At 39.4% G+C, this 27592-nt stretch overlaps 1 protein-coding gene across 1 annotated transcript; it reads left to right on the top strand.

Moving 5' to 3' along the window:
- The first annotated feature begins 312 nt into the window (after positions 1–312).
- LOC126483728 (cytochrome P450 6k1-like) lies at positions 313–26750 on the top strand. The gene is made up of 5 exons (XM_050106835.1): positions 313–333; positions 8624–9523; positions 16272–16502; positions 18780–19031; positions 26363–26750. The coding sequence occupies exons 2-5, from the start codon at positions 8632–8634 to the stop codon at positions 26539–26541; spliced, it is 1554 nt and encodes a 517-aa protein (XP_049962792.1). The 5' UTR covers positions 313–333; positions 8624–8631; the 3' UTR covers positions 26542–26750.
- The last annotated feature ends 842 nt before the right edge of the window (positions 26751–27592 follow it).

The raw sequence follows: 27592 nt of genomic DNA, 5'->3' as shown, positions 1-27592 counted from the left end.
AAATATAATATTGGTACATCATGTGGAGTTCAGATGTGGATGTGCGACATGACAGAAGACACGCACATCTTTCTGTAAAACGTGTTGGTTACTGTATTCAAATGTGACGAATCGTCAGTAACGTCGTTTGATTTCTCTGTCAGACAGCTACAGAAAACGTCTACTCTACACAGATGTAAGCATTTTAGTATTTGCGAGGCACGCGCATCTCTTTAGCTCGTGAGTGGTCACGTGGAGACATGACTCGCGAAACTGTGACCTTCAGCCGCATATATAAGCAGCGTGCAGAATATATCGTACAGAGTTCCGCGGCAGCAACTGGATCAGCAGCAGGCAAGTATTGCTGTATCCTATTGCCATAGTTTGCAGTTTTCATTCTGTGACCGATCTCATTCCGTACACGCAAATTTCCTCTCGCTTGTAGTAAATAAACGACAGCACGTAAATACCAATCAACTTAGAACAGGTGCGTAGTTTAAACATTAATTCACATTGTCAACTAACGAGTAACATGCGAAACTACAGTGCTCTATCATACAGATATTATGGTTTGTCATCAAACGTCCCATTTTATCATTTTATCTGGTTCAGTTGTGATAACAGAGTAAAAATGCTTTCCTTAGCTGTTAGCGAGAATTAACGCACTCATGTTCACCGTTGAGGCATTGTAAGTAACCGAATACCAGTACGCAGGATCAATATACTCGTAGTTCTTTTCGTACGGCGATATTTGCGGCACATATTCTGAAAAGCATTTTATTTTTATTAAAAGTCTGGAACTGTAGATCTAGCACAACGTCATTTTCCTCTTCCGCCTTAAAAATATTTCTGAAAACAGACCAACTGACAGGGTGGTAGAAAATCTGTTTGTCATGCGTCCTTGTGTTCATTATATCTAATGGGTACAATATTCTACTGAAACTGGCTACAAGAAATGATTAGGTTTGTGGTACAATGGCTCCGCCACACTCACCGATTCCATCCGTTTTCATTTGTAGCTTATAAGTTGCTGCGTACTCACAGAAAAATTTCAGAAAGTTTCCTTCAGTGCAAAGCAGTTCGCCATCGTAGAGATCGACTTTAAAGTTTGTCCAGCCCTCTTCTGGTTATTGTGCCTCGGGGGGGTTATATGCAAACTCACAATAGCTTACACTGTCGGTGTATATTTTCAGACGTGATTCCTGCACTGCTAGAATTAGCACATTGTTACCGTAAATAATTTGGAATATTAGTCGTGTGACAGTGTTTATGTAAGAACAGCTTGTTATGTTAGCCATTACGAACTGTTGATTCACAGTATTATTCTTTTACAAGTTTAATTGCTTATTTCAGTTAGTGGTGCATTAAAGCTATGCGTTCGTTATGCAATATTGTTCAAATATTTTCCTTCATCAGCTTAATAAAAACGCGAAAGGACTGTGTACTGTGAGGCGCATATGGTTTGTTCAGTCAACGATCTGAAAAGGCGTGAGAAATTATACGCTCGCCTAACTTAGATTCTGCCGGACCCGGACAACAAAATCATATACTTCCTACCAATAGATCTAATTTCAGCTGAAAGAAATGCTGGAGTTGTATTATCAAAGAGTCACATACACACTGTGAGAGCAATAGCGCAGTCGATGACCTCCCTCGAGATATGTTTGTGACTGTTTTGTGAAACAGATATTAAATCAGTACGTGTAGTTCAGAAATGGCGTAGCGCCACGTTCTCGAGATTGTGTTTTTTTCTTTTTCCGATTAATTGAGAAATTGTAGTTAAACGATCGTGGTGAATGATGTTGTTGACGGTTATCACCTGTCTTGGCTGGTTCAAATGGCTCTGAGCACTATGGGACTTAACATCTGTGGTCATTAGTCCCCTAGAACATAGAACTACTTAAACCTAACTAACCTAAGGACATCACACACATCCATGCCCGAGGCAGGGTGCGAACCTGCGACCGTAGCGGTCACGTGGTTCCAAACTGAAGCGTCTAGAACCGCATGGCCCCACTGGCCGGTCTATCACCTGTCTTACTAGTAGAAACACACTACGGGCTAGTCAAAATTTGACAGGAATGTTGGATGTAGCGACAGTGGCTTAGAAAAATTAGTCATAGAATTTCTTATGAAATGTCGTCTATGCCCTTCTCGGGCTCATAAACTTGTCGTTTCTGTACAATGGAAATTCTGTACGTGGTAAAATAACTTCGTCATCACACTGCCGTTCACGTAAAAAGCAACATTATAAAACTGCAGGCCAACATGCGCGTAGTTTATTGTCTAATTAGTCAAATAATTTGTTTTAAGAGACATCGTTTTTCTTTTTCTAATAGTTTTGTTAGTTTCTTAGATTGATTCTTGATTTCGAGGCACAGTGTATGTAAACTATGATCTTTGCTCTAAGTTATTCTGTCCTTTCTCAAAATTTCAGTAGTGAAATTTTTAATCGATTAAATATAGTAAAATTTAGTCCCAAGCTGATACTCTCTACTGAAATCTCTCTCCCACACGTACCTACGAACTTCGATCAGTTGATATATATATATATATACAATATTTCGAGTGAAGCAGATGTAATGTCGTTTTGTTTTTGCCTTACTTAGTTTTATCTGTAGCTGTCATTGTTACTTCTGTGACTGTATAACTTTTGTTAGTTAGAAAATAAACCGCCTTCAGTCACAAATCCTAGTTTTTATTTGACTACACGTTGCATCGCAAGCCTTGGGGACATATGTGATGGCATCCTATCTTTGTGTGGCTCACAAGGATTTGCGCACGGTAAAAGACAGCGGTTTTATCTTGTACATTGTTGTCATGTGTGGTTTTGTTAACACAGCAGCACGTTCTCTATTTCTCTTTGTGACGAATCACACTATCCTGAGCTATATCGTGTCTCGTAAAAGACCAGTAAGGCCGTGAAAACTGTGTGATATCTTGCGCTAAACTTCTGACCAAAGTTTGGACTGAAGTACGACGGTATTCACACGCAGATATTTTACCCCCGCCTCGTTTCATGAGAAACTTTTAAATAAATGGAAGGCAGCAGACCTTGATCACACAGAAGGCTAGACACAAATAGAAAGAAAAACACACTTCTGTCAGCTTTGTCTAGCACTGCATCTCTTACTAGTTAGTGGATTGTTTCGAAATTCTTTTTGAACTTAAAAAAAAAATTGTGGATATTTCTACCGTCAAATCGCTGTTTTTATACAGTTTTATGATAAACATTATAAATATAGCGTAGAGGTCAATGTTAATGTAGCTACAAACTTTGATCAGTTGATAAAAAAAATCCTCATGTAGTACACACAGTATGTGTAACATCTTCTGTATTCTCACTGAAAATTTAACTGAACAAGTGTTATGGGAAAGCTTGCGTACATTCATACTATTAATGTTGGTGACAGATACAAGCATATACGCGAGAGAAGCAGCGTGCTGTGTGTGAAAGGAATGCGGCTAGTCCCTCTGCACATCCGTTTGCCTTGTTGCATAGAGTAAAAGCAGTTTTCCTTGGCACTGACTCAGCGCTTTGTCAGTCAAACATAGAAAAAAGCTTCGCTGGTAAACATGCATCCTATGCGAAGACCTGAGAACATTTCATCTGTGCTCTGAGGGGTGAAGAGAGAGTATGCAGTAAAAGGGATGCCAACAGTAACAAAGGAATTTAGTAGGAGTTTCTTCCCTGAAGAACTGATACATAGGTTACTTTCAACAGTGTGGCTTGCTTTGTTCGTGAACTACGAGGGTTGTTTTTTAAGTAAGGGCCGTTCGCGCGTGTAGTCCCGTAGTTCGCGTGGACGCCGCAACAAGCCACCGCGCCACTTGCCGGCATCATTCCCGTTCACACTGATGCAAGTTGCAGCTCTGTAGCTGACGTGTACGCATCGCTGTGCTACTTTATAATGGTTACGATTATTGAATCGCCCACCGCGTGTGAGATACGGTCAGTGATACGTTTTTTGACCGCGAGAAGCCTATCAGCTGCAGAAATTCAACGTCAGTTAACAGAAGTTTACGGCTTGAATGCAATGAGTGAAGGTAAAGTGCGTCAATGGGTTAGAGAGTTTAAAAATGGCCGTCAAAACGTCCATGACGAAGAACGCTCAGGCTGACCATCTGTGATCACTGATGATTTGGTTGCTGCAGTCGAAACAAAGATTCGTGAGGACAGAAGATTCACAATTTCCACTCTTTCTTTGGTTCCACATGTTTCAAGATCGGTTTTGTACAAAATTGTCTCTGAAATCTAAACTTTAAGAAACTGTATTCTCGGTGGGTACCCAGACTCCTCACAGAGGACCACAAAGGGAAGAGATTTTCCACTTCATTGGACATTTGATTCGTTACGAGGAAGAAGAGGATGACATGTTGAGTCAAATTGTCACTGGAGATGAAACATGGGTATCCCATATCACTCCCGAAAGCAAGCGACAATCGATGGAATGGCGACACACAGCCTCACCCGTCAAGATCAAAGCCAAACAGTTGCTGTCAAAGAGCAAGATTATGGCAACTGTGTTCTGGGACCGGCGCGGTGTTTTGCTAGTGGACTTATGCCACGAGGAACGACAATCAACTCAGATGCCTACTGTGCAACTCTAAAGAAGCTCCGCAGAGCAATTCAAAACAAAAGGCATGGCATGCTGACAAAAGAAGTTTTGCTCCTGCACGATAACGCTAGGCCTCACACCTCTCAAAAGACCCGGGATTTGATTGATTCTTTTGGCTGGGAAGTTTTGGACCATGCACCATACAGCACCGACCTTGCTCCTGGCGATTTTCACCTTTTCCGGTACCTGAAACACCATCTTGGCGGGCAGCGCTTCAATGACGACGATGAAGTGAAAGCGGCCGTGAACTCTTGGCTGTCGGAGCAGGCGTCCGAATTCTTTGAAGAGGGAATTAAAAACTTAGTTGTACGGTATGACAAGTGCTTAAACAAACAAGGCAACTATGTAGAAAAATAGTTAAAAGTGTGTCGAATCAGAAAATAAAAGTTTTTTTACTAAAGTATTTGTATCTTTTTTAAAAAATAAAAACGGCCCTTACTTATAAAAATGAAAAATTAACCAAATGCTGACACAAAATTTAATCTTCCTCATGATAAAGCCTTGTCATTATTTGGCGCAGCCTTTCACATGAACTAGTCAGAAAGGACTTTAAACAGCCATGCAGAAAACCATGGATGACTATGGCTCAATACGTCATGTGGAAATAGAAGGAAAATGTTTTCATTTGCAAGAACAAGTAAAGATCCTACATTTGTAGCACATTACAAAACTTACTCAAAATTACTAAGAAAAGTCCTTAAAAATTAAGAAACTCACATATTATATCAGAAATAAGTTATTCTCACGATAGGCTTAGAGCTATGTGTAATGTAATGAAATATGAGCCAGGCAACAGGACCTGGAACAGAGCACCATCACTATTGAATTAAATGGAATGGCTATAAATGATGAGGCAGAGGTAGCAGATATGTTTAACAATCATTTCTTAAATGTAGTAGAAAATATAGGTATAAACAGCACAAGAGAAAACTTACAGCTGTTTAAAGAGAATGCAACTTTCGTAACATTCAATCATATGAATATCTCACTAGCCTCACCTTCTGAAGTTATGAAAATAGCCACTCAAAAATAAAAGCTCATCTGTATTTGATGGAACCTTCATCAGGTTATTACAGATTTCTTCCCATATAATAAGTATTGTATTATCTTAAATATGCAATACTTCACTAACCCAACACATTTTTTTTTTTAGAGAGATTGAAATACGCCATTGTCAAACACCTCCATAACAAAAGTGATAGGAGAGATGTCAGTAACTACTGACCTATTACACTACTGGGATCCTTTTCCAAACGTTTTAAGGAGGTGGCGTATTCTAGAATAGTATTCCACCTAAGCAACAAAAATGTCTTCAGTAATTCACAGTTCGGATTTCACAAGAGTTGCTCCAATGAGAATGGCATTTACACAATCACTCACCAAATTTTGCTAGAATAGCACTGGTTGAAATGTTCTACGACCTATGTAGGGCATTTGGCTATGTGAATCAGAATATTCTACATAAATTGGGATTTTATAGGACTGATAGTACAGACAACCATTGGATATTGCCATAGCTGATGAAAAGAATACAGATAGCTGTACTTGGCAATTTAGTAAATGTAATCAGTAAACATTCTTCTAACAGTGGAGGAATCACATGTATTGTTCCCCAAGCCTTAATCTGAGGTCCACTGAAGTCCCTAACATATGAAAATAGTCTTTTGTTTACTACAAAACAAACAGAATTAGTCCTTTTTGGGAATGACAGTAGTATTGTAATCGTAAGGATGAATAAACAGTGTCCTTAAAAGTACCATTCAATAGTTTTCTGTGAATGGTCTCACTCTCAATTTCGAAAGGATGCAACAAATTCAGTTTTGTACACCTAAAGGTACTACACCTATGATAAGTGTAGCACATGGTGAAGAAATAATAAATAAGTCAAAACTTCCAAAATTTTGGCAGCTTATATCAGTGAGAATTTGAACTGGAAAAAGCACTTCCTGGAACTCCTATAAGAACTTTGTTCAGCCGCATTTGCACTGAGATTCATTGGAAACCCTGGGAAGAGACAAACCTGTAAGTTGATGTACTTTGTGTATTTTCTTTCAGTTGTATTATATGCAGTAACGTTCTGGGGTAACTCATCTTTAAGAAAGAAAGTCTTCATCGCTCAAAAACATGCTGTGTGAATATTATGTGGTGCTTGCTCACTATCATTCTGTAGACATCTGTTTAAGGATTCAGGGTACTTATAAATGGTGGAAAAACCGAAATTTTTTATGACTTTATTTAATTCTGTAGTCTTTCCTGATTACATTGATATACATTATAGGGTTTCAAAGGAAAATTACTTATATAAACCAAATGTTAATGTTATGGTCATGTATGCCACCACGCCCCCTTTATTTCTGTTACAAAAACCAGCATTATTTCGAAAAGAACTGTAAGCCTTCTGTTTCCAGTGAATATTCGTATGATACATTGTATATGTTGGTAACTTGCTCGCGAAAGGCAAAGGACCCGAGTTCGAGTCACGACCCGGCACACAGTTTTCATCTGCCAGGAAGTTTCCATCAGATGAAATTCCACACTCGTAGAATTAAGGCAGGTTATTTAAACCAGTACCTCAGTGAAAGTCCTTTAGTATAATATTGTGGTGCTGATACCACTATCTATCTGTTCGCTATTTCATGGACCACTAAATAACTGTGCCATAGTAACTTGTGAAAATACAAATTAGGTTCGTGGCAAGCTGGTGATGTTGGGGCAGCTCTGAAAGGAATAAGAAAAATAAGTAAAAGTCAAACATTTATTTAAGACTTACAGGCAAATATAAAACTGCCTCAAGTGAACATTTATACAAATGTACTGCTGTCCAACGTGTTTCGAAGGGCTGACTGGTAATTTACAAAACTGAATTTGCTTTCCATGGCGAAGAATATATAAATCTTCTGTCTGGATACAAACAATGGTCATCACATTAACATGTGACGTAAAGCAGATATTTTGTTATGCAGAATTTATGGACTATAGCTAAAAATTCATACTGCTGAAACATGAATTAGTGATAAATGAAAGACACACATCTAAGCCTAGAGAAGCAGTTTTGCCGACAAAATCAGAGTGTTCCTTATCCTGTGTTATATCCCATATGGCAGGTGTAACTATGTTGGAATACCTCACATTTTTCTACAATTCTGTTGTGGCAATGGAGATTCAATATACTACATTTTATCTGCGTTTGTTTCTACACAGTAACATGTGCTTAATTTCTCCACATATTTTTCCACACATCTAACATTTTATGAGTGTTAGAACAGTTTAGTTTCTTTTTCCAAAGACATCAACTGCAAAAAGAAAGAATTTCCTAGGATCTAGTTTCAAATTTCTTTGTGATGTTTATACCATATTATTTATTGTCAAACCTCAAATATTCAATAGATCTAAAATAGAGAGGCGTCTGGGAGAGAGACACCCAACATTTTTCATTCATTCTGTTAGTTTTTCGTTTTTCATATTCTGCTATTGCATAAAATATAGAAGGCAATGTCAAGAGTAAAACTGTAAGGCTCATTGTTTTATCTTAGAGGTATAATAACTCTCATAGTGTATCAAGGGAAAAACACACTAATGTGGTCACATGTAAAATACATTTTAGGGATGCCGAATGCAAGCTAACACATTTCAAATGTTCAAATGTGTGTGAATTCCTAAGGGACCAAACTGCTTAGGTCTTTGGCCCTGGACTTACACACTACTTAAACTAAAAAATTATCTTATGCTAAGAACAACACACACACACACACACACACACACACACACACATTCCCGAGGGAGGACTCGAACCTCCAGCGGAGGGACCGCACAGTCTATGACATGGCGCCTCAAACCGCGTGGCAACTGCGCATGGCCAACTTGTAATGCAGTCACTGGAATACAGTTAACAGCCTATTTTACTGTTACTTTTACATTGTAGCAGTCGACTGCATGAACAACACAGCCAGGAAATAAATATTAACGTGTTATGATGAATATAATCCTGTTATACTAATGTTCTGTTTCCTCTTTTATTTCTCTAGGAACCAAAATGGCTATTATCTTCGACTCATGGATGACTGAGGCGTTGGCCCTTCTGTCAACGTTTTTTGCGATACTATATGTTACATTTAAAATCAATTACACTTACTGGAAGAAAAAAGGTCTGCCATATTTGGAGCCATTTTTCCCGCTGGGAAATGGCTGGAACACAGCACTTATGAAAAAAAGCCCTGGTGAGGATCTGAGGGACATTTATTTCGAAGCAGAAGGCAAGGATGTCGTCGGTATTTACTCATTAAACAACCCTCTTCTCATTGTGAGGGATCCGGAGCTGATCAAAACGATCATAGTGAAGGATTTCAATTACTTTCCCGACCGGGGCATCTATGTAGACGAGGAGACAGATCACCTGACGGCGCACCTCTTCTTCCTCGGAGGAACCAAGTGGAAGGGTCTGCGACAGAAGCTGACGCCCACGTTCACGTCGGGAAAAATGCGCGCCATGTTCGGCATAGTGCGCGACTGTGCGCAGATTCTGGCTGACGTCACACCTGCAGGCAGTGTTGTGGAAGTCCGTGAGCTGATTGCCCGCTACGCCACTGACGTCATCGCTTCCTGCGCCTTCGGCATCGACGTTGACAGCCAGCACAACCCCGAGGCAGAGTTCCGGCAATGGGGCAGGCGCTTCTTCAAGCCATCCCTGCGTACATACCTGACTCAGGCTCTGGGATTCTCGAATCCAAAACTACGCACACTTTTGCCTATAGCCTTCACGCCAAAGGACATCACAGACTACTTCACAAAGGTCGTCAGGGACACAGTCAAACACCGAGAGGAGACAGGGGTCATAAGAAAGGACTTCCTGCAGTTGATGATTCAGTTGAAGAACAATGGATACGTGGATGACAGCTTCTCAATCACTGGGCGGAAAAATTCTGAACGTAAGTCCTATTTCTTAGTGCACATGGTTTTTAAAAAAGTACTGAAACTTTAATTTAGGGAATTATCAAGTCTGTTGAAGAATACTATACATAACAAGTATTTATTAGTGTATACAATTTTTAAAAAAAATATTGAAATGTTAATTTAAGGAATTATCTAGGCTGTTAATCTTATATGTGTTTGTATTAAGATATTATTGTTCTGCTCTCATTTCCATCATACATCGCAAATATCCCATTTAATGACATGAGATTTAATGCCCTTGATATTTTAACACATCATTACATACTGCAGTTCGATAATAAAATTGTAATGATTATCTCTCATAGTTTAGAACTTGGCAGTCAAATGAATTTAATCATATGTGACTCTCTAACGTGTGTAATACTTTTGGATAACATCTGTTTCCGAAATCTGTTCACCCACGACTAATTCCTACTGTAAGAGCGATGTTAATACCAATAGACAACCTTCATGTTATCAGTTACATCTTCACTGACACATCCATATGCTCTTCATTACGAATGTGTAGATGAACAAATAAATTACGTTGGCGATCTCCATATAGAATCTTCAATGGTAGCAACTCTGTGGAACGTCTAGTCTTATCATGCACTGTATTGAGTCATCAGTGGCTGGCATCTTATTTTCCCTAGAGTGTTATTTTGGGAATGTTTAGGATGTGGGCATGGTCTGGTGGAGTATGGTAAGATGGCCTGACACAGGCCACTCTTAGGTAGCAGAACCCTTTTACTAATTTATTTTAAGCTCGAGCCCTCATCTGTAAGTGGCTGGAAGATGGGCGTAGACACTTGGACTCTGCAGCAGTGAAGCACTGCAGTAGAATGCCTGTTGCTGCTAGGCTTGGTGCAGTCCCAACATGACACAACCTCAATCAGCGGCTGAGCAGCATCAGGGCTGATACCGCAGTCTCGTGTTGTTATGACGTTAGTGTCGTTGCTGAGCCATTCTCAGCTGAGGCTAGAGACAGGCACAGGCATTTGGGGTGCAAACACAGACTGCCAGCTGACCTGTACCTCAGTGGTTAGGAGGGTCTCATGTCCGGCCCAGCAAGTGGCACTTTAGGCAGGCGGTCTTGTCAGTATGATGGTAGAGTGGCGGCAGAAAGCGGAGGCCAACAGTATGACAAAATTATGACAGGATGACTCATTACTTTGACACAAGCCAACCCAGGCCAGACAGCTGGTACTTATTCATGTAAGAAGGCGTTTGTTGTGGCGTCACGGCTGTAGAAGTCGTGTATTCTGAATGTCATACTCTCCCTCGTTACAGTAACCGTCTGGGTGCTGACTGGCAAGTGAATGGCAAATCCCAGAGAACACCATGGTGCAATGCTAGGTCAGTGTATTGCCGTAAGTGGCCTGCTTTATGGCATGAAACCGATCTGTCTAGGTTTCTGTCTTTACACTCTTCCCTTTTCGAAAAGGTTTATTACATCATCCATTCAATAGTGTTTCTTGCTCTCGTTCCATGCCATACCTGTAGGAAGGTTTTGAGGTTTAAGACAGGACATTACTACGTTTACATCTGCATGGATACTCTGCAAATTACAGAGGATTCTTCGAACTACCTTCACAATGGATCTCCATTATTCCAATTTCGAATAGCGCTCGGAAAAAACGAGCACCTATATATTTCCGTGCGTGCTCTGATTTTCCTTAGTTTATTATGATGATCGTTCCTCCCTGTGTAGGTCGGCGTCAACAAAATATTTTCGCAGTCGGAAGAGAACAATGGTGATGGAATTTCGTGAGAAGATTCAGTTGCAATGAAAAACGCATTTGTTTTAATGTTTTCTATCCCAAATCCTGTATCATGTCTGTGACACACTCTTCCCTGTTTCACGATAATACAAAACGTGCTGCTCTTCGTTGAACTTTCACGATGTACTCCGTTAATCCTATCTGGTAAGAATCGCAGATCGCCCAGCAGTACTCCAAAAGACGACCCACATGCTTAGTGCAGACAGTCACCTTAGTAGACCTGTTACACTTTCTAAGCGTTCTGCCAATAAAACGCAGTCATTGGTCTGTCTTCCCCACAACATTTTTTACGTGTTCTTTCCAATTTAAATTGTTCTTAATTGTAATTCCTAGATATTTAGTTGAATTTACGGTCTTTAGAGTAAACTGACTTACCGTGTACTCATGTGAATGACCTCACATTATTCATTATTTAGGGTCGGTTGCCAATTTTCACACAATTCAGATATCTTCTCTAAATCGTTTTGCAGTTTGTTTTGATCTTCTGATGAGTTTACTAGACGATAAACGACAGCATCATCTGCAAACAACCTAAGCCGGCTGCTCAGGTTTTGTTCTAAATCGTTGATACAGATAAGGACAGTGAGACTAAATCTCGTAATAAGGAATTTTACACTACCATTATTAATGAATTAATGGTAAACTGCCATCACTAGCACTCATCAACTCGTCTGCAGGTTAACGTATACATTATTGAGCTGGGCAAAATAGGCAGGCAGTGCTTATTTTATGCACTATATTATGATGTTTTCAAAAGTTAATCCGAATAGTGCACTTGGTAGTGCACGCATATGAAGGTCAAGACTGGTGGTGTCATTCTGTGGTGCATGTAGCAATTATCATCATTCTTTTTTGCGGCCCAAGATGTGGCCAAGCTCACAAAGTTGACGACAGCTCAGTGGCCTTTGTATCAAATATCAGAAATACAGCTCTTGTTATTTACTAAGATACATGTGCAGGTGGTTAGTACTGAGTTGTGTGTAGTTTGGTGTAATAGCTATTGAGTGACTGTTGTGGGCCAATACGTAGTTGGGTGTTATATTCCTGGTTACGTCTAAAAGATATTTTGTCATCTTATGTTTAAATGCTGAAGTTCTCCCAGAATTTAGGTGAAGTGAGTTTTGGGCTAGAGGAGGGGTACCGTTGCGCAGATGTGGTGTTCCATTAAACAATTGCTTTATTTAAAATCTAAATACTTTTGATAACAGACTACAAATACACTTTCAATTAAAAAAATACTGTGACCTACAGAGACACTTTAAGCAGGACTTCAGCTCTTGGGCTAGTGCTTGATGTGATTACTATTCGTTCTTCAGCTTACCTTCCCTAAGAGTAACGTACTGGTACAGTAGGATTTTGTCACATGCATAGGACACAAGCTCACATAACAGGCGCCCATAGTCGATAGGTGTGGAACATGGAACACATCAGTCCTCTTACGTCTCCATAGTTTCTGTAGCTTCAGACCTATCGGATTAGAGTCAGGTGAAAGGCAACTCTTGCTACTGGACCTCCTCGAACAAACCATTACTCGTTAAACGTTTCTGTTATGTACTGTCGTATGAGGTGCAGGAAACTGGGTAGTGCCCTGAACGCTGTCTTCTACATAGTAAATGTTCTTCAATAGGACAGGTAATTTGCCACGCAGAAATAGGTGATACACAGCATTTGCTATTATTCTGGTAAAGTGCACAGCCCTGCGAGCATGGTCAGACAGTCTTGCCGCTAACACACTGATACTAAATAGAATATGATGCTTTGATTACATAATAGATCAAGGATTTGCATCTGACCGTACTACTGCACATCAAACCCGTCTTATACACACATGTTACAAAAAGGAATGTATGTACGTATGTTGCACATCTCCTCCTAAACCGACGGACTGATTTCAACCAAACTTGGTACGCATATCACTTACCGTTCGTAAATCATCGGTGTGATGATAATAACCACCTACTTATCAAATGGGATGGGGTGGGATGGGGGTGAAAAATCTGTGTGCTCCACCAGTCGTGAATACCCATAATTTAATCGCTGACGACCCCCACAGAACGGAGAAAGGAAACAAGTTTATTGCTTTCTACATTTTCGTTGTTCATGCAGTGAAACTGCAGCATGAAGCATGACGTTTTAATTTATTTTGTCTTTCCTACTGACTGAATTCGCAACAAACTTTCTAGACCCTCTTCACGTATACCACTGAATGTATGAGCACGATTATATCATTATACGAACCACAGTTCAGAAGATATGACGCCATAAACACTGAGTTGCATGAAAAACGACCGCATCATGCAACACGTTTAAATTTATTACATCGTTGCTACTAATTCCGTTTGAAACACTGAATGTACCTAGAAAAAATCTCTCATTATACGACACATAAGTCAAGAGATATGGCGTCAGATACAGAGATACGTGAAAACCTGCTACAGTATGTATGACGTTTTAACTTATTACTTCTTTACTACAAACCCTGTCCACGACATATTTCGCAGACAGTAGCCACATATACCACTGGATGCACCTGCAAAATTACATCACTCTACGACGCAAAGTTCAGGCTACAAGGTGCCTGAAAATGAAACTGCAGGGTGGAACTCGCCACAGATACAGAAGAAAAATGTGTACAAATACATGTGAACTATGTTAAATTTATGTGAAATATATCTGACGTGGGTAAAAAAGTTATCCTAAATCCTTGGAACGATTTAAACAAATTAGTAATAATCTAGAAGCTAGGGTTTAGAATCACCAGCCTCCTCTTGGGGTGAGCGTGATAATGTGGAGAAAGTGGGGGAGGAGGAGATTGACGGAGAGAGACAGAGGAGAAAATGACAGAAGAAGGGGAGAGGGTGATGGGATGGACAGGAAAGAGGAGGAGATGGACAGAGACAGGCGAGGAGGAGAAAGGCAGAGAGTGGGGGAAGAAGGAGATGAACAGAGAGGGGCGGAGGAGGAAATGGACAGAGAAAGGGAAGAGGCGGAGGACAGAGAGAGGGGAGAGGAGGAGATGGACAGAGACAGAAAAGAGGGGAGGGGAAGATGGTCAGAGAGTGGCGGGTGGAGGAGGTGGACAGAGAGGGAGTGGTGGGCAGGAAAGTGACGGAGGAGGAGATGGGCAGAAAGGGGAAAGGAGGGTATCGACAAGTATGAGATCGGAATAAATACTTAGCTGGGCAACGATAGGTACTCTGCTAGTCTACCAGTTAAATGCAATCTATGAAATGCAGGTGTTTAGCATTTCGCTACGGTATACATTGTCAGAATCCGGTCGTAACTTACATTAGCACAGTCTGAAGACTAGGCGTAAAGACAATCAACCGTGAGAAATAAGCTATCAACTTAGTTCTTGAAACAAGTAAAATGGTTCGTCTCTTAACAAAAATTTTTTTGCCAGACATTCGCTCACAGGACTTTCTTTTAATTTACACTAACACTACCTCATATGAGAGTAAGAGACACACGGTCCTAAACATCCTGCAGGAATGAATGTATACCTTCTTTAAGACTGTGCTTTATTTTCTCCATCACGACATTGTGATAGGCTCAAAAAACTTAAAGAAACTACAGGATACTATAGAAGACGTGGAAAAATGGTGCACAAAACACAATTTACACTAACACTACCTCATATGAGAGTAAGAGACACACGGTCCTAAACATCCTGCAGAAATGAATGTATACCTTCTTTAAGACTGTGCTTTATTTTCTCCATCGCGACATTGTGATAGGCTCAAAAAACTTAAAGAAACTACAGGAGACTATAGAAGACGTGGAAAAATGGTGCACAAAACACAAGTTCGTAATCAACACCGACAAGACGAAAATGATGGTGTTCAGACCAGGCAGGCAAATCCCAAAAACCACAAGAATTGCACTGCAAGGAAAGCAAATATCTATCACAAAAGATTACAAATATCTTGGGATAACACTCCAGCCGTCCGCGAAGTGCTTCACTAAACACACAACAGAGGAAGTGACACAGGCCATCAGAGCGATAAACGAAATAAGTTCCATCAGAACACTAAATCTAGACACAGCTATAGCACTCTTCAAATAAAAAATAATACCGATACTGGCTTATGGAATAGAAATCATATGGATAAACCTAAATGAAAATAACTTAGAAACATTGGAAAGAGTAAAAGCAACCTATACCAAAAGAGCATTGGGGGTAGCAAAAACCACAAGATCAAGATTAGTCTACCTTCTCGCCCGAGAATCTTTCCTCATGGAGGATCTAAGGACAAGGTTCTTACTTCCCAACATATCAGCATCGGAGAACCTACTAAGATCACTACTCAAGAAAAGAGAGGAATTACCAAGGGAATTCAATGGATCCGGGGCCATGATCGACCGCACTTGGACAGCAGCAAATTTTGAGATGAGACACGTACTTACAAGACTCGCAGTACACGGATTCCAACATGAAATTTGTGCAAATACAACATACCACAAGTGTACACTATGTGGACAGTCTTGTGAGAGATACCATATAGAAATATGCAACAAGAGGACCAGATCCATTAGAGACTATGCAATAAATGGTTCAAATGATAATCTGTTATAATACCTGCACTGAATGTGATCTACTACTAAGAATTATGCAGACACTCAATACATCCTTGTAATATACTCTCAAATGATTGTAATCTAATGTATAACTGCAATGGGTATTTTGCTGCAATAAATCGTTTAATTTATTTTCTCCATAGTATGAATTTACTGGTAGTATGCGTTATAGTAAAGTTTTCTGCTATTGTTGTTGCTATTACAATTAGTTATAATATAAGAACATTTCGAAAGCACAACTTCCACTCACTTAAGCTTACAGGGCGGAAATGTTCAGATACTAACGTCCCTTGACTCCTAGTAGGAAGACAGTTCGTAATACTAAGAGTATTTGCTTTACGACGTATGTTACAGTTTCTTTACGAACACACTTTGTCCCTGGCAGAAAAGACCCTGACGACTAAGGAGGTGGCAGCGCAGGCGTGGGTGTTCTTCCTCGCTGGGTTCGAGACTTCCTCCACCACTGTAAGCTTCTGCCTGTATCAGCTCTCTAAACACCCAGACATCCAGAAGAAACTGCAAGAAGAAATTGACGACATGCTGAAAAAGACCAACGGTGATGTGACGTACGAAGTTATTATGACCGAGATGCCATACTTGGAAAAGGTGGTGAACGGTATGTTAGATGCTTTTGGTTATTACTGTTCATACATTATCACAGTTACAGTGGAGCTGTGAACACATTAAGGCCATTAACAGGGGAGAGCTTAAATTACGACGAGGGTGTTCACAAAGTTTTCATTATCATTTCTAAATAAAGAATTACATAATATTCCTTTGTTTATTTTCAGGAACATGTCTGCAGGCCTGGTACACATGGGAAGCCCTATGCCACAGTGCCGTGATATTTCACTTCTGTGTCTGTAGTGGCGTCCTTGGATTTCAATGTGTAGCAGGACTGCAGACACGTAGCGACATACAAACAAACCATTAAATATGTAATTTTATTGTTTTCGAGCTGATAATTAGGAATTTATGATAAGCTTCGAAAAAAATTAAGCCAAACACTCAGTATTATTACCCAACTTCTTTGTTTACTTACTATGACGTAATTCGGTACAGAATGATTAGTGACACCCATAAACAACATTGTTGCTTTTCATATTTATTTTCATATATTTACAATATAGACTAAGTTATGATTAGTGCACTGGTGAAATGAAAACCTTACAACAGATAAGAACACAAACAGAAGTAGAGGCGCCCACCAATCTACAAATTTTGACTTTGCCACCATCACGTCCCAACTGAAGAAGCTTGCTTACGTGTCTGAGATCCCGTCTCATCGCCTCATCGCTGACTACCATTACCCGATTCTGTTATTTACTTTTTGATCACATACAACTATATACTATGTCCTGCGTACGTACACAAACGCAATCACAGACACACACAAACACGCACACACGCACACACACACACACACACACACACACACACACACACAGAGAGAGAGAGAGAGAGAGAGAGAGAGAGAGAGACATGTCTTTCTGATTTGTTCATTCATGCAGATTGGACGTTTGTAACTCCTTTCCCACAAGGCACCTTACTTGCTCGTCAGCCACAGAGAATAACAAGGTTTGCTCTAACAGCACCTTAAAACCTTAAACATTTATTGCAACATTTTTGATAATTATTTGTTACAATTCCTAGAAGATTCATTACGCAGTTTTGTTTCTAGCTGTTATTAAACAACCAAGAGGAGACAATTATTACTGTTTATGACGGGTATAATCGAGTTTACTTCAGTATTACGATTAAAAACGTATAGTTTTTATTCTTCATTTGAGTGGTCATAATGTCCGTAGTTACTTTATAATTCTTGAGGGTATTTTTGTTTTGTTGTTGCAACTACAAAATATGTGCATTTTTGTAATTGCTACGACAGAAGAAAAATACCCTCAAGAATTATAATTTTTAGTTTCTTGACTGCAACAGTGCATATAGATGATACAGGGAGAATATCAAAAGCTGTGAAGAGGTATTGACACGAGTTATACTTCTTCTTCCTAGATTAACGGTTTTCATTTTAGTTTCAAATGCGCTAATTGTTGTTGATGAGTATGATAGTCTGCAGCAACACTGCTTTCCACTGCCTTCTGTCTAATAGCATTACAACCACCTAGGGCAGTGAATGGTCCGTCACCTTCCCACATCCCATCAGTTCCTCTACTCCTACATATATTTTCTCTCCTTCTTCACCATTTGCTGGTGATATACGTAAACGTAAACTCCGTACACAGGCCTGTGGAGCGCCCATTATCATCTACCGACTCCTGGTCCATCCTCTGCCAACTGCATCACTGGATGCTGTATGCATAGGCTTAGGGTCAGCACACTGTTCTCCAGACGTTGTCAATTTTCGTGAGATGGAGGCGCTACTACTCGGTCAAGTAGTTCCTCAATAGGCATTACGAGGATGAGTGCGGTTCATTCCAGTCCTCCCACCAAGAAAAATTCTTTGGCGCTACCAGGAATCGAACCTGGGTCCTACACATCGCATTCATTCACTTAGCTACAGAGGAGGACATCATCTTGTGATATGGACATTACAATCTGCAGGATAATGTTTCTTTTGGTCAGTCCTCAGAAGAATAATTCCACAACTGTATTTATCATAGTATCTGACTCTGTTATCTACCTTGGCGCTTATAGCAAAGGAAACACTGCTTTTACCACAGTGCTAGCCATAAGCCAGACTGTTTAGAAACTAGTGACCGACATATTTTCTCTTACTATTGTGGGATTATTACGATCACACATTTTCTATGATTTATTTTCAGTCTACAAGTTAACTGAGATCGCTATGGGAAGATTTAAAACTTTATATGAAGCGCCACTGTGCAACACCTGCTAAGCCTTATACGTTAACATCTGCCCTTTTCTTTTTCAGAAACCCTTCGTATGTATCCGCCCGTTCCAGCTCTCAATCGCGAGGTGGTACAGGATTATAAACTGCCAGGACACGACTGCGTCTTGGAGAAAGGAACTAAGGTGATCATTCCCATCATGGGACTCCATCACGACAACAAGTTCTTTCGAAACCCTGAGGAATTCGACCCGGAGCACTTCTCTGAGGAGCAGAAGGCATCCAGGCATCCCTACAGCTATCTACCCTTTGGCGAAGGGCCACGCATTTGCATTGGTGAGTCACTCACTCCTCATATTTTATAAACTTTTTACATAATATGTATGAAAATATTTTCCCGTCTAGTGTAAGCGACGCAGAACTATCGAGAGAAACGTTAATAACAGAAGTATGCAGCACATTCATAGATAATTGTTGTAATGGATGGGGCTGGATGGCCAGTATGTTGGTTGGTGGAACTGTGTTGTTAGTTTCATGAGCAAACAGTTCACCACCCTTGGTGTGGAAACAGAGAACGATGGGTGGAATCCTGGTAGCCATCCACCATACCGACTGGAAAAAATCGTTGACGAAACATACATTTTATTAGTGAAAACACTACAACAATTGTAAATACACTCTGTCGTGGCAACACCCTCCAGAACGTCTGCTGAAGACAGCAGGATACAAGTGCTCTTGTAAGCAGACGGCCTGTAGTCTCCGCCTGGAGAAATGGTGATGCCAGCGACTCAGCGGGAACGCTGACGTGAGGTGGGTGTGGCTACTTGTGTGTCGACTGGACGCAATCTCGCAGCTCAGGGCAGGACGTATCAAAACGTGCGGAATCCAACCGTGGATCCCGAAGAGGAAGACCCTGCCACTGCAGACGGAAGCTGGCAGAGACAATATGCCCACGCAGGAGAAGGTGGAAGGTGGTTGGTCGCTTGCACCGTCCTGGTCTCGAACAGAGGTAGGGGGCTGGCAGCGACTGGAAGTGAGAACAGCGGTGGCCCAACGGCTGGAAGGCTCTAAGTCCACAACATGACTCAGAGCCATCAGTAGGCCTGCAGTTAGTGGAGACCCAGTCTCGTGGTGGTGTCTTGTACATCCATGTCAACCTGTAGACTGGTATGGACCTCTCCTCAGTGCTTGCGGCTGCCAGACTGCATACATTCTATTCCAAAAGGAGGGGTATTTATACAAGCTTGGTGCATATTTGTTTTTCAAAGGCGTCGATTCTCTTCCCTTAGCCCCAAAAAAGCCTGCAGCTTGGACTTGAAATACCCAAGCCACCGCACAGCTGTGGAGCTGCCTTTCTGCTGTGTCGTCGTCATTACGACGCTGGATCCTCACCTGGACCGCAATGTAGTAACTGCCTGGTGTCGAAAGTGGCAATTCTTGTTGTATCAGCAGATAACCCTGACATGAGTGTGTTTGGTCGGCTCTGGTTGGCCCGCTTCCACGGCCTCTTGCGTTAGCTGTGCCAGCGTCATCGTTATATGTAGTAGTGTCAGAAAGCAGTGGCCCCACTCTGTGTTTAAAATACTCCTCAACCAATTGATAAACTGGTGCCTATTATGATTTTGCCAAAAAATCCAGAAACTTTAGTACCTGAGGTTAATATACTTAGTTCAGTCGAGATGAACGTCAGATACTGGAATACTAAATCCCACCAAATTTACAGACACTATTATTATTGCTGTTGTTATGCTCTTAAGTCCAAAGGCTCCTTTGATGTAGCTTTCCATGATGGTCTATAAGTACTGGTACCTACTTCCATTTGAAGCTGTATTCTGTATCCGTGCCTTTTTCTCCCTCGATAACACCCCTCCACACTAGCTACACACTTCCCTCCAGTACCAAATTGGCGATTCTTTAATGCTCCATGATGCGTTCTGTACAGCCATCCCTTCTTTTAACCAGATTGTAATATGAATTTATTTTTTCTCCAATTTGGTTCAATGCCTCCTCATTAGATATTTTATCTACCCATTAATTCTTCGGCATTCTTCTGTAACATCACATTTCAAAACCTTCTGTTATGTTCTTCTCTGGACAGTTTATCGTCCGTTTCACTTCCAAAAAAATCTACAATTTGGAAAGACTTTCTCACATTTAAATACGTATCTGATGTGAAAAAATTTAATTGCTTCAAAAAAGCTTTTGTTACTATTGCCAGTTGGTTATCGTCAGTTACTTTGCTCTCCAAATAGTAAAACCCAGCTACTACTATTAGTGGGTCGTTTCTTAATCTAATCCCTCACAGTCCCATGAATTAATTCGACAGCATTCCATTGTTCCTGTTCATCTTATAATCTCTTTTCAAGACGTTATCTATTCCATTCAGTGCTCTTCCATGACCTCTGCCGTCTTAGAAAATACAAAGCCTTCTGAAAAAGTAAACAGTTTTCGTTTCTTCTCTCTGAACTTTAGTTCCTTATCAAACTTTCCTTGGTTTCGTTCACAGCTTAGTCAATGCACGGATCGCAAGCCTGTCTCACTCACTTCGAACTGCTACTATTTCACGTCCGTCGACTCTCACAACTGTGGTTTCTGTACAAGTAGTAGATAACCTTTCGCTCCCTATATTTTATCCCTGATGCTATGCTCATAGTTAAAGTGAATCAGCAACACGTTATCTGTCAGAAACTGTCAGAGATCATGCTGTTTTTTGCGCAGTTGTTCAAACTGATTTACTTTTATTAAAAAAGAAGAAGCGCTACTTATTGATTAATTTAATAGACTCTACTGAAGCAAAATGTCTGAAATCGGTAACAAAACATTAAAAATGGCATGACATAATATCTGTGCAACCCGTTCATAAATTCTCTTCCTACTATGCTAGGAATGTGTACAGACAAATAAAAATTTGGGCCACACCAGTATGTTTTGAAATGAGGCTACACAGTTATTCTGGGAAACTTGAATGGACAGCAGTGTTAATGGTACTTCCTCAGTGGACAGAATTCTAATTTATATTTATTACTGCGTCAAAATTTTATTTATTTCCAGAGGAAACCACGTTTGTATTCTTTCACAGATTTTAACATCTCAAAGATTATCTGTTGATCGACATGTTGCATTGTGGTCCTGTGCTCATTCAGGAACGTGCATTGTCACTCAGTGAGTGACAATATATGGTTCTCATTTAGGCTGAGATCAAGTACTGAATATTGACGTGAAGTTGATCATTTGATACACTTAAAGCAATTCATGTAGTAATACAAATGTGATTGCATAATAAAAACCATAAATTCCTTTACTTTCCTTGTTTCCATTTATCAGTACTGCTTAATATGTTTATTTGTTTATTGATTCCTTTTTTAAGTTTGCTGTTAATCCTTTTAAATAATACACGTATTTGCCATACTGTAGTACAAATCCCGTAACATAGGCGTTATGGTGTTTTTATTTTGTTTTGATTTTGTTCCTGTACACTAAGACAAATTTTAATACGAAAATGAGACCATTAAGAAGTCAATTGGCATTAAATCTGCTAGAACTGACGAAGTTCAAACACAGAATTTTTCGTAGATGGATCCACCATTACCTACTTTGTATCTCTCCACTCTACTGTCTGAAACAAACTCATTGCTACATTTGTTGTTTGTGTACCACCGAGTATATTTCTTTTTGGATGACAGAAAGACCACAACTCCTTACCATTCACCTACAGCAAAAAAGTATGGAGATCGCTTTGAGTTGAGAAATAAGCTACATTATGATCGCCATACTCCTGGAACGAAAACGGACGGACTAAATGGTACATGTGATCTACATACAATACATCACTCTATTCGAAAAATATCTTGTTCACATTTGATTGAGTTACGACGGTTAATCGATCGATTTTGGCTCTATTGAGTCGTCATTGGAATTAAAAACACAGAAATCACGAATATTCAAAATTACTGTTAAATTGTTCAACAGTTATAAAAACATTAAAAAGGGCAATATGAAGAGAAAAATAAAACTATGACTAGTATTTTGTTACGAAACTAACGTTTGCAGCACATTGCGTATATTTTTATGTTTCTCTATATCTTGACCTTTTCAATATCTTCATAAATATATTTAATAATAGTTTTTGTCTTTTCTGGAGTTTTAGTTGTGATGATGAATGATTAGAGTCGTAACTGGTCATTCTAATAACTCTGACAAGTGTGATCAACACATTCATGAATAAAAATTCATTCTATTGCAGTATTAAATCGAGTGTTTTGCGAAATGACGTCCGACAAACGACGGAATGGAAACTGATCAAGGAGTATATGACTAGTACTTTTATTTCAATTTTCAGTTCTGTACTGCTCCTATGAGAGAATGGGCACTGTATGTCGGATATATATAAATTAAAAAAAAAGTAGTTCAGGATTTGTTTGTTTTTAAGTTTGATCCCTCTCAGTGATTGGTATGAATCAATACTAGCTCAGTATAAGTAATTGTTTAGAAATATGTTACATTCCTTTCTGGGATGAATGAAATTACGTCTTTGATTCTTTCCCAAAGTTTACGATTGAAAGTTTTCCAGAATGAAAAATGTTCCTGTCATAGCACAAAAAAGGCGAATATGTCCTGGGCAGAGTCAGACATGTACAAGAATGGAATTAGCTTTTTGACTGACGAGGTAGTCTCAAAGACATTTGAAGCAAAACACCTTGACATATTCACGCATTTTTACTTATTATTATTGTTAGTAACCATGTCATGTAATATGGAGTGCCGAGTAAAGCAACATGATACATGATGTTATGTGGTATAACATGACACATTTCATCGTGTCATCCAACATGACATTGTCATGTCATACATATGATACTACGTATCATTAAAGTTTAGGATGCATGCATCCCCACTTTGGGATACTTCCTATTGCAGATGCATCCTGCTCTCTAATAGGACATAAATTTGTGTCTGTTTGTTCTAACACCCCTCACCACACGTGTAACAGGGGTAGGTTTTGGGAGAAATGATCCCACTGAGGGATAAAAATTAAACCCTTCCTCTTCCCCAGCTAGAAATAAAAAGAAAATGTTTTAGCGTCCCCCAGGAATAAATCTACCGCCAAAAATTTTATAGCCCTTGAAAAACGTCTTTACCTATTACATATATATTTTGGGCACAATATCAGGGAAATAAATCGCAACTGCAGATATACCATCTTTCAGCTAAGAGAGCTCACTGCGTTGAGGAATTAGGGTTAACTCGTAAAAAAGCATGAATATGTCAAGATGCTTTAACTTAAATGCCTCTGAAGCTTCCAGATAAATCGAAAACCTAGTTCCCTTGTTTTAGATCCCAAACTCTGCCCAGGACACATTCGGCTTTTTTGGGTTGTGATAGGAGCATTTTTCATTCTGATTCCCAGCTTTTACTTTACCGTAATTTTGACACTAAACCGCCATAGCTTGGCAACCGATGTTAATTCTTGTTGACTCAAACGATGACTGATCCAGTACAGGATTTTTATTATCTTTCTAACGATGTTGCTTGAATAGGACATTATTATTCTGGATTCTCTTCAGTCACCTGCCTGGTATGGTTGATCCGCCCTATATAGCCTACTGTCACACGAGTATCGCTACCACGACAAGGTCACATGCATGAAGGAAGCTTTTTGTTCCATTTTTTAGTTTTTGTATGCTTTATAAATTATTTTTATATACATATAAGACTCTATATGCAAAGATAAGAAAACAACGATATAGACTTAATACAGTGCACAAAATAACAGTAGACATAGATATAATGCCGAGTGAAATATTAAGTACTGTGCGAAGTTCATGATAATATATTTATGTAGTTTATATTATGTAGATAAATTTACGATACGACCAAATTACACAGACAAACTTACTTAAAGACTTACTACATCACAAGCTGAACGATTCGCACAACAAATAATAAATTACTGAAAAGCATACATCTTGTTATTATATCTTGTCTTAAAATTTTGTCATTGTTTATTTGAAGTATGCAATAATAAAAATGAAAAATAAAGAACCGCCTTTAGGAAAACTCAGGTGAAAAATTTCGGAATGAAATAATGCAACAACCAATCCGAAATAAGGATGGGTATGATTGGCAGAAATAAACAGAACAACCAAACAACGTATGCATGACAAAATACCATCAACTTCTCATTCCTGTAACAAAATAAACGAATTTAAGCTTGTTTTGTCGGAAAATATAACTTCTACAATGTAGTATAGCATTATTTGAAGAAAACGCTGTAAAGCATTTTCCGTTGATTAAAAATAAGCTGAAATTCTTTCTGACAATTATTTTTACAGGAATTTTCGGGTTAGTCAAATTTTCTGCGTGGTCATCGATAAAGCTTTAAATGCTCGTTCAAGCAGCATATCATTTCATACAGGGCTGGGTATGGATTTGATTTGGTGCATGAATTGTTTTGCATGTGGTGAACAAAATCTTTAAGTTGTAAACAGAGAAACAATAATCAACTATAATGACTAATTTTTATCAAATCCAAATGCAGGCTTAAAATACAACGCATTTCTGCGAAACACAGTTTCATCAAATGCGTCACTTTTCGCACATAAGACCTGAACGATGAAAGATTTTTGCAAACGGTTCTTATAATTACCATAAGAATATATTTGTTATTTTCATCTGTATCACTTTAAACCTACCCAGCTCGTGCGATTTGTATAAAACCGTATTTTACGTGTATTTTATGTGCTACTTCTGACCGCTATGTCGTGACACATTTAAAACTTTGACAGAACAATAAGACGACTTTTAACCACCAGGGCTTGTCTTCCTCTTTAGAAAATCTGAACCGATTCGCACAAGTTTGAAACACAGAAGTGGCACGCGTAAAAAAATTCAGAAAAACATGTTAAACGTGTTTTTTTTTTGCACGTGATATCCAAATGAAGCTATATTTTTAGTATTAAGTTTTCAACTTTATGGTGAGAAGGGATTTTTATTGATTTCATTCACTTTAAACCGTTTGCACACATACTATTTACGCAAGAATGACTTTTACGAGTTACATTTAGCTCGGCTTTAATCTATCGTATCTCTACAACAGATAAAAATTATTAGATTCAAAAAGTTTGAGTTTGACTTTATCCATTTATCTACATCCTTGCAAAGTTTGAACCGAGTCGTACAGGTTTAAAGTACAGAAGTGGCGCACTTCAGAAACCTCCAAAAAAGGCGTTTTTTTTGGACGTAAAAACCAAACGAACCCCAGTTTTTTAAACGGCCAAGTCTTTTCTAAGTCCGATACACCGGTGCACTTAATTAGAACTATCAGTCTCGCTCCAGCCGTAGTTCTTTAAGAGTGACCGTATCCGCACGTAATACCCGAACGAGGGTGACTGCTTTTGGATGTAAAATCCGAACGCTGCAATTAGCTGAGCATTGATTTGAACACAACTCAAATCTTTTGAAAAGGGAATGAATCGATTCGCACAGTTTGCCCGGGCGCCAACTTGGGTTCGCCTATAGCTACAGTAAGACAGATGTTCGAATGGCTATATAAATGGACGCTCGTTCGAGCTTTCCATACATACGTATTTGTTACAGCGCTTCCATGTATAACACAGCATTATCAGTCACACCCACAATGAAGTGATGACACATTTATTTTGTTGCAGGCATGCGTTTCGGATTGATGCAGGTGAAGTTGGCACTGATACAGCTGCTGTCAAAATTTGACTTTCTGCCCGCTGGAGACAAACAGTCGAATCTACGCATGGCTCCCAACAACATCGTTCTGACACCAATCGGCGGAATCGACCTAAAGGTGGAGCGAAGACAAGTGGCTGCAAGTTGAACACCCTCAGTCGACAGCTTGTAGCTCGACCTAAATTTAAATAGTGTGAAAGACTGTGTAATCAAGTACTCACCTAATCTTGATGTATTACACTTAATGAACTTAAATGTGTTAGTTAACAGTGATTAATTCCACACGTTGGATTCTGAGCAAAAGACTGAAATTAAATTTACTATGGAACTCAAAAGCAATAAAACTGTACTCATATACTTTCCTTGTACCTTTACTCAGGCAACCAAAAATCAGGATCAAGAAAAACTGAATAAACAACACTCCCTCACATTAAATATAGCTTCTGTAAACTTATAGTACCAATGTTTTAAGTATGCATGCTCCTAGACATGCATCCACATGGTCAAAATATACTGACGTGTCCAACTCATCCAACTCGCATTAATTTCAGAAAAAATAACAACCCTAAACACATTTACATCTGCTGTGAGTCTTAGATACCAGGTGGGTGTGGTGGCCAGTCAGGACAACGCAGATGTATAGTATGTTCACGTGCACATCTTATAACGAAGGTTTTCAAGTCTCTTCACATTAGAGAAAAAGTATTTTTTTACTACTTGAAAAGTCAGAATCTACGAAACATGGTTACTGCAGTTAATAAATGGGAACATCTGTGGGTACTCTTTTATAAATAATCATAAAAATTGTACGGAGAAATGTAGAGCAAACACTACATTTATATCTTGGCACCGTTCAGTGCCAATGTAGTCGTAGATTGACCAGTTACAATATTACGACTGGCGCAATTTTCATTTAAAGAGAAAGCTTGCAATACATTGCTTTTCCAACTGACAACCTTATTTCATGTAGCAGTAATTTTCAAAGATGTCCACTTTGGCTGTACATCACCATCACTTTCCGAGATTGACATTTTCTCTCTGCAGTGGAGTGTGCGTTAATATGAAACTTCCCGGTAGATTATAACTGTGCGCTAGACCGAGACTCGAAGACGGGACTTTTACCTTTTATTTGAAATTTCTTGAAAACTGACGTAGGGCTGGTAACTGCCAGTAAAACAATAGCTACATGGAGAATCACG

This window comes from Schistocerca serialis, chromosome 6, assembly GCF_023864345.2.
Source record: "Schistocerca serialis cubense isolate TAMUIC-IGC-003099 chromosome 6, iqSchSeri2.2, whole genome shotgun sequence".
Taxonomy (NCBI): domain Eukaryota; kingdom Metazoa; phylum Arthropoda; class Insecta; order Orthoptera; family Acrididae; genus Schistocerca; species Schistocerca serialis.
The sequence above is the reverse complement of the archived record's forward strand: the minus strand, read 5'-3'. Positions and strand labels throughout refer to the sequence as shown.